This window comes from Lepus europaeus, chromosome 7 (assembly GCF_033115175.1).
Source record: "Lepus europaeus isolate LE1 chromosome 7, mLepTim1.pri, whole genome shotgun sequence".
In the NCBI taxonomy this organism is placed as follows: domain Eukaryota; kingdom Metazoa; phylum Chordata; class Mammalia; order Lagomorpha; family Leporidae; genus Lepus; species Lepus europaeus.
The window spans coordinates 102,231,711-102,244,121 of NC_084833.1; the positions used below are offsets into that span (position 1 = coordinate 102,231,711).

Here is a 12,411-nt window from a genome sequence, read left to right on the forward strand (position 1 = left end):
GCCTTCTGAGTTTTTGTGTACATGAAACAAAGTAGCATGCTTTACCAAATGATTTAAGCTTCATGTGCAGTTCTCCAAGAATAAAAAATGCCAAAAGGATAGAACTGATGGGTGATATAGGGGTCTTCTCCTCTTTCTGGGATTGTTCAGTGCATAAATGAAGTTCCGTTTGCAGGCAAGATTCCAAGCTGCTGGTATCTAAGAAAATGGAGGAAAAATATTGGTTGTCTCAGCAATACAAGATGTTCCCACTTTATTCTTCAGAGCCCATTTTCTCCTGAGATTCATAAGAGGCTGGCACTGTGGCATAGCAGGTTAAGCTGCCACCTGCAGTGCCGGTATCCCATATAGGTGCCGGTTGGAGCCCCAGCTGCTCCACTTTCAATCCAGCTCTCTGCTATGGTCTGGGAAAGCAGTGGATGGAAGACCTCTCTCTCTCACTCTCTCTGCCTCTACCTCTCTGTAACTTTGTCTTTCAAATAAATTAATAAATCTAAAAAAAAAGGAAGAGAGATTCATAAATATGTGTTTTTATTACAACATACTTTTTAAAAAATATTTATTTATTTGAGAGGCAGAGTTACAGACACAGAGAGGGAGAAACAGAGAGGTCTTCCATTCACTGGCTCACTCCCAGAAGGCTAAAATGGCCAAAGCTGGGCCAATCCAAAGCCAGGAGCCGGGAGCTTCCTCAAAGTCTCCCACGCGGGTGCAGGGGCCCAAGCACTTGGACCATCTTCCACTACTTTTGCGAGCCATCAGCAGGGAGCTGGATCAAAGTGGAGCAGACAGGACTTGAACCAGTACCCATATGGGTGCTGGTGCCACAGGCAAAGACTTAACCTACTATGCTATAGCACCGGACCCAACAATACACTTCTAATACAATCAAATATTAATTATGACATATATGTCAACGGTACCACTTTAAAACAAGAAATGACTTTTTTCTGTTTATTCCAATAAACCTAAGTGCAAAAGGATGATGTTCTTACAAGAAATGTTTACAAAATATGTACTGAATGATTGAATGAGAGCAAGGAGTAAAAAAATAAGGTCCCAGTTTCATAGATTTCCTCTTATGTTCATTCTTACCAAGAGAATAGCCTGTCAAACAAGTTTAACAGGTAGGGTATGTTTTAATAAAGAATTCAACACACCTGCCATTGTCTCTTAATTTACAGTCCACTTGGCAAGAATCTAAAACTTTCTCGACTTTATATGCCTGATATACACATACATGTGTATGTGTTTATGTACGCCCATACATATATACCATATTTGAAGGCAAAAGTGGAAAGGGAGCAGAGGGAGACTGTGAGATTTCCCTTTAAATACACTTTCAAGATCCAGTGTTAGAAAACACACTAAATATAATGGCATGTCTTTTGTGTATTATGTCCTGAGGTTTTACACTCAGGCCAAACAACCCATCAAAGGGGGCTCACATTCAAAGGTGGATTGAGTCACTGAGAGCCAAGTAACATATATCAAAGCCAGGGCAGGATAATCCCATTTCTTCACTTTGCAAAGCACCTCCATCTCATGGTTTTGTCACCATTTCCCCCCCAAGGTCTGAAAAAACCTGAGCCAAACCCCTCCTCTATCCACAGTCCTGCTGGCCCCATCTTCCTTCCTCAGCAAGAGAAACAACAGCTGAACAGCTTCTTCAGGCATTCTTGGCAAGGTAAGCTGTTGAGATTACGGCTGGTAGAAACCTAGTGTGGTCTCAAGCTGCTACTATACCCTCACATGTGGACCCCAGTCCTGAAATTATCTTTCCTCACTTTCCTAGAAAAGCAGCCAGAAAGAGGCATGAAAAGGAAGGAAGGAGAGAGTACTTAGGGATACAGATGACTTGATTCTAATGGTGCATCTTGCCTAACATGAGAACTCAATACAGATTTGGGAGACTGTGAATGAAATCTTCCCATCTGCCAACAGAAAATATTTAGAAGATATTCAGAGTCCAAACTGGTTCAGGCAGATTAAGCAAAGCAGTCCACCTGAGGTCAGCAGCACCTTTTGATTGTGGGAACTTCCAGACAATCAGCCTCTGCCACTCTTCTCCGAGGTGATAAAGTATGTTCTGTTTCTGTATTGTAAGCTCCATGCTGAGACATTTCAGTATTTTTAAATCAAAGCATTTTCTGGATTTTAGCAACTTCAAGCATTTCTGTGCCTGGTGGTGAAATGGAATCATTGTTAAACATTTCATCTGGACTCAAGGCAAATAGAATATATTTGTATAATGATAAGAAACACATGGAACTCAAAATGTACTAAAACCAAGAATAGCACTAACTGGCCACACTTGAGGAAGTATTTAGTACCTCTTCCAGACGCTGAGCTGCAGTGACGTACTTCTTCTCGGTTAATGCGCAATTATATTCTTCAATAGCAGTAGAAAACTGAAAAGATAAGTTTATTATTTTATTTTATACATTCTATTCTTGCAAGTCTATTTTTAAAATACAGAAAGTCACCATTTAGGGATGTCCAACTGAAAAAAAAAATAACTTTGACAAACAAAGCAATAAAGTTCAAGTTGAGTTTACTGACCTCTTGTAGCTGTTTTAGCAAACTTAGGACTACCGAGTCTCTTTCCAACTGTTGCTTCAAGTCTGTAAATTCAGCAGTCGATACATGAAGATCTCGGCGGACCTAATTCACACATCAAAAACAAGAACTTAAGTTATACAGTGCCCAAGAAATAAAACACTATCAGTAAAATTTATTAAGTCAATATACTTCATGTTGAAAATTAAATGCTAGTTAAGACTGGATAAAAATCACAGAACTGGGGTCAGGCATTCAGCTTAGTGTTTAAGACGCCAATTAGAACACATGCATCCCACATCAGAGTGCTTGAATTTGATTTTGGGCTCCAGCTCTTGATTCTAGCTTCCTCCTAACACTGCGATGGCTCAAGTGACAGATCCTAACACCCAAGTGGGAGACCTGGATTGAGGTCCTGGCTCCCAGCTTCGGCCACAGCCAGGGCAACTGAAGAGTCACCCAACAGATAGGAGCTCAGCTTACACTCATTGTTTTTCTAATTTAAAAAATTAAGAAACAAAAATTATACTCCCAACATTCATGACTGTCAATGACATAGAGTTTAAAAAACAAAAACAGGCCGGCGCCGTGGCTCAACAGGCTAATCCTCCGCCTTGCGGCGCCGGCACACCGGGTACTAGTCCCAGTCGGGGCACCGATCCTGTCCCGGATGCCCCTCTTCCAGGCCAGCTCTCTGCTGTGGCCAGGGAGTGCAGTGGAGGATGGCCCAAGTGTTTGGGCTCTGCACCCCATGGGAGACCAGGAGAAGCACCTGCCTCCTGCCATCGGAACAGCGCGGTGCGCCGGCCGCAGCGCGCTACCGCGGCGGCCATTGGAGGGTGAACCAACGGCAAAAGGAAGACCTTTCTCTCTGTCTCTCTCACTGTCCACTCTGCCTGTCAAAAATAAAAAAAAATAAAAATAATAAAAATAAAAAACAAAAACAAAAACATGGAGTTAGCACTGTGGGACAGCGTGTTAAGCCACAGCCTGGGATGTGGGCCTCCCGTGTAGAGGTGTCAGGAATGGAGTTCCACCTCTGCTTCTGATAGTTTCCTGCCAATTCTGGGAGGCAGCGAGTGATGGTTCAAGTGCATGGGTCCCTGTCACACACGTGGGAGACCAGATGGAGTTCTAGGCTCCTGGCTTTTGTCTGGTCCAGCCCTGGCTTTATGGGAATTTGGGGGAGTAAGCTAGTGAATGGAAAATCTCTCTGTCTCTCTCTCTCTCATTCTCTTTCACTTTTTTTTTAAAAGATTTTATTTATTTTATTTGAGAGGTAGAGTTACAACAGTGAGAAGGAGAGACGAAGAGTAAGGTCTTCCATCTGCTGGTTCACTCCCCAAATGACTGCAACGGCTGGAGCTGCGCCAGTCTGAAGCCAGGAGCCAGGCACTTCTTCCTGGTCTCCCACGCGAGTGCAGGGACCCAAGGACTTGGGCCATCTTCCACGGCTTTCCCAGGCCATAGCAGAGAGCTGGACTGGAAGTGCAGCAGTCAGAACTAGAACTGGATCCCATATGGGATGCCTGCGCTGCAGGGGGAGGATTAACCTACTATGCCACAGCCCCGGCCCCCACTCTGTCTTTCAAATAAATAAAATCTTGGGGCCAGCACTGTGGTGTAACGAGTAAAGCAGCCGCACATAGTGCTTGCATTCCATATGGGTGCCAGTTTGAGTCCCGGCTGCTTCACTTCTAATCCAGCTCTCTGCTATGCCCGGGAAAGCAGTGGAAGATGGCCCAAGTTCCTTCCCCGGCACCTGCGTGGGAGACCCAGAAGAAGCACCTGGCTCCTGCCTTTGGATAGGCTCAGCTCCAGCTGTTGCGGCCAATTGGGGAGTGAACCAGCGGACGAAGACCCCTCTCTCTCTCTCTGCCTCTCCTTCTCTCTCTGTGTAACTCTGACTTTCAAGTAAATAAATAAATCTTTTTTTAAAAAATCCTTGGGGCCAGCATTGTGGCACAGCAGGTTAAGCCACTGCCTCTGACACTGGCATCTCCTATGGGCACCAGTTTGAGTCCCAGCTGCTCCACTTCCAATCCAGCTCTCTGCTAATGCACCTGGGAAAGCAGCAGAAGATAGCCCAAGTACTTGGGTCCCTGCCACCCATATGGGAAACCCAGATGAAGCTCCTGGCTCCTGGCTTCAGCCTGACCCAATCTAGCCACTGCAGCCATATGGAGAATGAACCAGCAAATGGAAGATCTGTCCATCTCTCCCCCTCTATAACTCTGCTTTCAGACAGAAAAACAAATCTTTAAATAATTAAACTAAAAACAAGTAATTTTTTAAATGTGAGTTGTTTACTACTGGAATTGTCCACTTAGTATTTTCAGAGCACTGCTGACCACAGGTAACTGAAACTGAAAAGCTGCAGACACGGGGGAAGCTACCATATATTAACATCTCTCCGTCTCTAAGAAAAAACTCCCTCCATCTCAGCAACCACCCTATTCCTCAGCTGCTGCCTAATTTTTCTCCTCTTTCTCACAAACAAGTTTCTTGAAACAGTGATAAATACTCAATCTTTTTTTTTTTTTTTTGACAGGCAGAGTGGACAGTGAGAGAGAGAGACAGAGAGAAAGGTCTTCCTTTCTTGCCATTGGTTCGCCCTCCAATGGCCGCCGCGGCTGGCGCACTGCGGCCGTTGCACCACGCTGATCCGATGGCAGGAGCCAGGTGCTTCTCCTGGTCTCCCATGTGGGTGCAGGGCTCAAGCACTTGGGCCATCCTCCACTGCCTTCCCGGGCCACAGCAGAGAGCTGGCCTGGAAGAGGGGCAACCGGGACAGAATCCGGGGCCCTGACCAGGACTAGAACACAGTGTGCCAGATCCGCAAGGCAGAGGATTAGCCTAGTGAGCCGCGGCGCCGGCCAATACTCAATCTTTTTACTTTGATTCACTCTACCACTCACTGCAATCTGGTTTCTAGTCTCACCATTCCACCAAAACTATCCTTGCCAAAACATCCATCAACTGCTTGGTGCAATTACTTCTCTTCCCTCTGACACATTCCCTTTCCTTAGTTCCACGATAGCAGTCTCTACTGATTTTCCTCCTAGTTTTTTTTGCTATTCTGTTTTACTTTGCTTTGGGGAATTTCCTTTTTCCTCTGAGCACTCCATATACACTGACATTCTTCTCTTTGGCTTTCTTTCTAATCTGAACCAGTGATTCTTTACAGGGGAAGATTCTGCCCCATTCTCACCCAGGAACATATGCTGTCTAGAGACATTTTTGCTGGTCATACTGAGAGTTCTACTGGCATTTAGTATGCAGAGGTCAGGGGTACTGCCAACATTCTACACTGTACAAGACTCACACCTCCACAAAAGAGTAACACAGCCCAAATATCAGCAGTGCTGAGGACAAGAAACCCTGCTCTACACACTCTCTCTGGGCATCTACCTCATTCACGCCTATGGCCTCAACCTCAAAGCGCTGCTAACTCAAGTGCACTTCACATTCCTAACCTCCAAACAAGTACATGGATGAGGTAACATGCACACTGCCCGCTAAAATGCATCCTCCTTTTTCCCATAGTCATGGCACTCAAATATACTGCATATTTCACCTCTCCAGCCTCCCTCACTAGTGGTACAACCATACGTCTAAGATCTTATCAACAGAATATAAGCAGAAGTGATGTGTACAGTTTCTAACTCTGAGCCTTAAGAAACTGCATTGTCTCCTCCATGTCCCCTCTTTGCCCTTAACCTCCAGTTTTAACCTGGACATGGGGAAAAACCAGATTCAATAATGCAAACAACAAAACCCAAGACCAGTGCTTCCTAAATGGTTATGAACACATGTGGATACTTCAAAAAGTCTGTGGAAAATGGAATTAAACAATAAGTTATGGGGCCAGTGCTATGGCGTAGAAGCTTAAGCATTTGCCTGCAGAGGCCCATATGGGCCCTAAATCAAGTCCTGGTTGCTCTACTTTTGATCTAGCTTCCTGCTAATATGCCTCAGAAAGCAGTGGAAGATGTAGTAAACAGCTTTAAAAGACAGTAGATGATGGTTGAAACTGTTTGCTAAGTATTCATGTAATATTGCTATTGTCAGCAAGCGATCTAGGACTTGCTCCCTCATTTCTCTATTCTAAGCCCAACTTGTCCTTTCATTTCTCTATTCTCTTCAAGGTAGGAAACTAATTCTATTATGAAGGAATCTGTAGGACGCACAATTTAATCTTTAGACCTTATAAAAGAGATGGCTAACATTTTTCTGTAATAGCATAGCCAAAATAAGAGCTTAAATTATAATCTCATAGCTAGATTTACTTCGCCATCAGCGAAGTAAACAGTAAGTAGAAAAAACCTCCCTTTCAGACCAAAGGGAAAGAAAGTTTTTAAGTGAGAATATAATTTTCCTCATGGCCATTGTCTACCACAGAAAAACTACTTATATATAGTCACATGCCTGTGACTATAGACTTGTAGTTCAGGCCACCGAAGATTAGAGATGGGACTTGGGCACTCCCTTGACTTGCATCCTCTGGTCTGCTTTAACAAAAACCAGGAGGAAAAGAAAGCTAGGCATCAGAAGCAATGGGTGGCAGGCCTATTAATGGCTGATCTGTACAGTGATCTGCCCTCAAGGAGACCCAACAGGCCAGTCCACTGCAGTGGCTTTCATTGCGGTAAGCCTGGGCTTCAGCAGAAGTCAGCTTGTGAAGAGCCCTGGCAGCTCTGCCAAGAGTTGGATCACTGGAAATGGACCTGCCCTGGAGTCGAAGGATGCCCAGGTCAGAACCACAGATCTCACTGGCTCTAAGCTGAAAAGTCCTTCACTCAGCCCAACTTCCAAAGTGACCACTGCAGCTGAGGGGACAGCCAAGTAGGGTCAGCAACATTGCAGGCAGAACTGTAAATTTCTTGTTAAAGATGCCACCTGCCGTTACCTGGCCAGCTCTCCTCCCAGGCCAGCTAAGTAATGAAAGTCAACAGAAGCCGGCGCCATGGCTTAACAGGCTAATCCTCCACCTTGCGGCGCCGGCACACCGGGTTCTAGTCCCGGTCGGGGCACCGGATTCTATCCCGGTTGCCCCTCTTCCAGGCCAGCTCTGCTATGGCCCAGGAAGGCAGTGGAGGATGGCCCAAGTCCTTGGGCCCTGCACCCCATGGGAGACCAGGAGAAGCACCTGGCTCCTGGCTTCGGATCAGCACGATGCGCTGGCCGCAGTGGCCATTGGAGGGTGAACCAACGGCAAAAAGGAAGACCTCTCTGTCTCTCTCTCTCACTATCCACTCTGTCAAAAAAAAAAAAAGAAAAAAGAAAAGAAAGTCAACAGAGTGCCTTCCCCTAGGAGGTTCACACCTCCCTTAGGATGTACCCCATGTGAAGAGATAGATAGGTCTGGGCCTCTTAACTTACAAGGCCTAAAGCCCAACAGATTATTATCAAGCCCCTTCTGTCAGGTTCTATTTGCCTCTCAATCAGAAAACTTAATTGTAGCTTAGACAGCACCTTTCTTAGCTCCTCTAATAATGACTCTGTCCTTTGTTCTAGACCCTGTCTAGCGCACTTGGGCCTCATTCCTTCGTAATCATAACCTCTACTCTACCACCAATGGCTCTACTCCCAATCTGTGTGTACTGATGGTCCTCTTCCCCACTTAATGCTGTATAATTGTTCAGACCTGGTTAATGCCACTCTTAGGATCATTGGTTACTATCCTCACCCTGTCTTTTATGACCCTGTCTAAATATGATCAGAGTTGGCGAACTTGGAAGGCTTCCATAGCCTTGGTAACTCCAGACGAGAGCCTAGGGTGGTTACTGGCGCCATAAACTAGAGTGTCAATTTGTTGGGTCAACAACAGGAGTCACTGTGCACTTGCTCCTCATGTGGGATCTCTGTCCTTAATGTGCTTTTCATTGTGACTTAATGCTATAACTAGTACTCAAACGGTATGTTTCACTTTGTGTTTCTATGTGGGTGCAAACTGTTGAAATCTTGACTTAATATATACTAAATTGATCTTCTGTATATAAAGAGAATTGAAAATGAATCTTGATGTGAATGGAAGGGGAGAGGGAGCGGAAGAGGGGAGGGTTGCGGGTGGGAGGGAAGTTATGGGAGGGGGAAGCCATTGTAATCCATAAGCTGTACACTGGAAATTTATATTCATTAAATAAAAGTTAAAAAAAAAAAAAGACAGTAGATGGTGCTTCCCTTCAAAGAAAAAGGGACGCATGATTGCTACCCATCATAAAGCAATCATCCAGGGGCAGGCGTCTAGCCTAGCCTAGTGATTAAGACACAGCATCTCATGTCAGAGTACCTGGGTTCAACAGCCATCTGGTTCTGGACTCCAGCTTCCTGCTAATGCAGATCCCAGGAAACAGCATTGATGGCTCCAGTGCCTGGGTTCCTGCCATGCACACAGGAGACCTGGACTGGGCTCCCCGCCCCTGGCTTCAGCCTTGGCCTGGCTGTTACTGGCAGTTAGGAAATGGACCATCAGTTGGGAGCTCTTTCCTCTCTCTCTCTCTCTCTCTCTCTCAAATAAATTTTTAGGAAATGATTCATTTAGTTTCCATATCCTCAGGAATTTTCTTCTACAATGTAATGTACTATACATTGCCCTGTAGGAACTAGGGTGTGGGACAACTGATGCAAAAATGCAGATCATCTGGCTACTGCTATGAGTAATAAACTATCTTTCATCTCTCATCCAGGAGACTCGTGTCTTCTAACAGAATTCATGAAACTACAGCAGGCTTGCCTGTTGACTTGCAAGTAGGTTAAAATCTCAGATTCTGCTTTAGCTGTTGATAGACTATATGAGAGAACTTTTAAAAAGTACATGGAAAACAAAAGATTCATTTTATTGCAAAAAAAAAAAAATTTAAATCTACAGTTTTTTGTAACACACATTTTCCATGAGCTTTTTGAAGTACCCATGGACTAGGGTAGCTTCCTTGCCTAGACTACTACTATTTAAAAAGTCTTAGGTAAGCCATTAATTTCAAGGTCAGTCTCTCTTACACTCTTTTTACAACAATCTAGCCTTAATACAATTCAAATGCCCATGCAACTCCCTTTGGACATCCCACAGATACTTTAAGCTCTTCAAATCTCCCAGCAAAACCTGTTTTCTCGCTAGATTCTATATTTTGGTGAATGAGCTAATCACTGTTATCCCTGCCCCTGCATCTTTCATTCCCCACATCACCCAGTCTCAAAGACCCTATCTCCGGTTGCTCCTCTTCCAGGCCAGCTCTCTACTGTGGCCCAGGAAGGCAGCATTAAAAACCAGTGAATTAGAAAGTAGTGAGGCTGGCACCATGGCTCAACAGGCTAATCCTCCGCCTTGCGGCACCGGCACACCGGGTTCTAGTCCCGGTTGGGGCGCCAATTCTATCCTGGTTGCCCCTCTTCCAGACCAGCTCTCTACTGTGGCCCAGGAAGGCAGTGGAGGATGGCCCAAGTCCTTGGGCCCTGCACCCACTTGGGAGACCAGGAGAAGCACCTGGCTCCTGGCTTCGGATCAGTGTGGTGCACCGGCTGCGGCGGCCATTGGAGGGTGAACCAAAGGCAAAAGAAGACCTTTCTCTCTGTTTCTCTCTCTTACTGTCCACTCTGCCTATGGGGAGGGGGGGGACCCTATCTCTGAAACATCGCCACAATTCATCCATTTTTCTCCATCACCTTGTCACTGACTTCTTCCTTTCTTTCTTTTTTTAAAGATTTATTTATTTAAAAGGTAGAGTTACAGAGAGGCAGAGGCAGAGATAGAGATAGAGAGTTTGAGGTCTTCCATCTGCTGGTTCACTCCCCAAATGGCAGCAACGGCCAGAGCTGAGCTGATCCAAAGCCAGGAGCCAGGAGCTTCTTCTGGGTCTCCCACGTGGGTGCAGGGGCCCAACTCCGGACTTTGGCCATCATCCACTGCTTTCTCAGGCCATAGCAGGTTGGTAGATTGGAAGTAGAGCAGCCAGGATTCAAACTGGTGCCCATATGGGATGCCGGCACTGCAGGCGGAGGCTTTCCCCACTACACCACAGTGCCGGCCCTGTCACTGACTTTAGAGCAGGTCAGCACCCAATTCCTCTGGATTATTTCAACTTTCACCTACTAATGCCTTCTCATTTCCCAGTCTCATTTCCCTCAAGTCCTTTCTTCAAACTGTAAGTAGACTGGGGTTCCTAAAGTTCAAATCAGACGCCATTCCCTATCAGCCCACCCAAAACAACCAACTATCTTACCTCACTCTCTATCCTGGATTTCAGCTGGTCGATGTCATCAGACAGCTTATCCACTTGGGTAACCAGGTCCTGTGCACTCTGCATGCTAGGCAGGAATTCACTGTACTTCTTGCTGATCATATTGCATACTTCACCCTATAATGTAAGACATAAGAAATATAAGACAGCAAAATGAAAAGGGAACACTGTTAAAAACACACTCATCTTCCATAAGCAATCTTTGATGTTAAAGTTTTTTTACCAGTTACCAATTGTTTCCCTCCAAACTACAAGATTTCTTCCAAAAAGACATTTCTCCCATGCTGAAAGATCTTTTAATATAATTAGTATGAAAGAAGTAAATGATCACCAATTCAAACAGTGCCCAAGAGGTTGCACAAATGCTGGAAACAAGAAAGGTACAGCCAGTTCTCCTAAGACTGCAGCCACCAATTTTAATCACAAATCTAACAGAAAGGAAAGCAAATGGGTAAATTAAATCCATAATCCGTACACCTCCATTTACTAATTTCTAGCTTCTTAGCTATAAAACCGAAGGCCTAATCTTAAAACCCTAAATTGATTTTAGTTTCATCATGTCCTTTAAAACAAGTTAACAAACTAATTATTGAATATTCTGCATTGAATTATTCAGCTTTGGAAAATACAAGAATAAATTATGCCTGTCCGCAAATTCCTTAAAGAGAAGCTATGGTTCAGTAACCAGAATACAGGGCTAAAATGCACTACAGCAACAGAGCTATAAAGTCCTCCATGGTCACAACTGAGACAGGGGTCGCTCGCGCGGCAGGTACCCAGGGGCGGCCCGTGCCACCTCGAGTCCGGCTGTCCCTCGCGTCTTCCTCCTCCCACTCCCTCTTCCTCCCACAGACACAGGCCTCAATCCCAGGCATGGTCTGGGCTGCCCACCAGGCTCGCCCGTCACCCACCCCGCTCAGCCCTCCCACTCCTCACCGTCCCCACTCAGCCCCTACACTCAGACCCCCCTAGCCGGCCCCACTCTGCCGGAACCCCCGGCTCTCTCCACGACTCGGCGTCCCTTCCCGGTCAGCCAACGGCTGCCTCGCTCTCACCTTGATCTCCTCAACCCGCCGGGTCAGGCGGCTGATCCGGGTGCCCAGATCCTCCTTCTCCAGGCTCCCCGAGTGTGCCAAAACTTCCGTCACGAACGAGGCCATCGCCACCACTGAAATCAAGACCGACCAGGTCACTCGCTCGAAGCCAGCGCGGCAGGTCCCGTCCCGCCAGCGGCCTTGGCGCGCGGCCTGCCGGGAAACGGAGTCTCGCCAGGCCCAGTTCGCCGCACGGAGGTGAGGGCCGCACTACAACTCCCAGCAAGCACCGCGCGCGGCTCTCGGGAGGATTTCCACGGTGTCCCGCAGTCGGCAAACTGCGTGACGCGTTTGCTTCCTTGGCTGTGTTCAAATAGCTAGTCTCTTCCCGCCATTTCTTCACGAAAATAAATGAAATGTTTCCAACTGAGCCTTTCTCAACTTCAAAACGCCTAGCTGTGACAGTATCTAGGCGGAAGACAAAAGAGCGCATCCCGATCTTTTTTTCCTTAAATACTCATTGGCCAAGTGCCCACCAGCATCTTTGTGATTGGCGCCCTCTGCAGTTGTGCAACGAATTG

The 12,411-nt window shown here is 46.1% G+C and overlaps 1 protein-coding gene across 1 annotated transcript in view; it reads right to left on the minus strand.

Moving 5' to 3' along the window:
• Positions 1–12,036, minus strand: part of ZW10 (zw10 kinetochore protein) — a 39,144-nt gene extending 27,108 nt beyond the window's left edge. The window contains exons 1-6 of the mRNA XM_062197031.1: positions 11,852–12,036; positions 10,779–10,913; positions 2,563–2,664; positions 2,334–2,411; positions 2,023–2,182; positions 46–198 (exon numbers count right to left, since the gene is read on the minus strand). Of these exons, the coding sequence (XP_062053015.1) occupies positions 46–198; positions 2,023–2,182; positions 2,334–2,411; positions 2,563–2,664; positions 10,779–10,913; positions 11,852–11,956 (733 nt within the window). The 5' untranslated portion in view covers positions 11,957–12,036. The remainder of the gene's footprint in view (positions 1–45; positions 199–2,022; positions 2,183–2,333; positions 2,412–2,562; positions 2,665–10,778; positions 10,914–11,851) is intronic.
• Between the last annotated feature and the right edge of the window lie 375 nt (positions 12,037–12,411).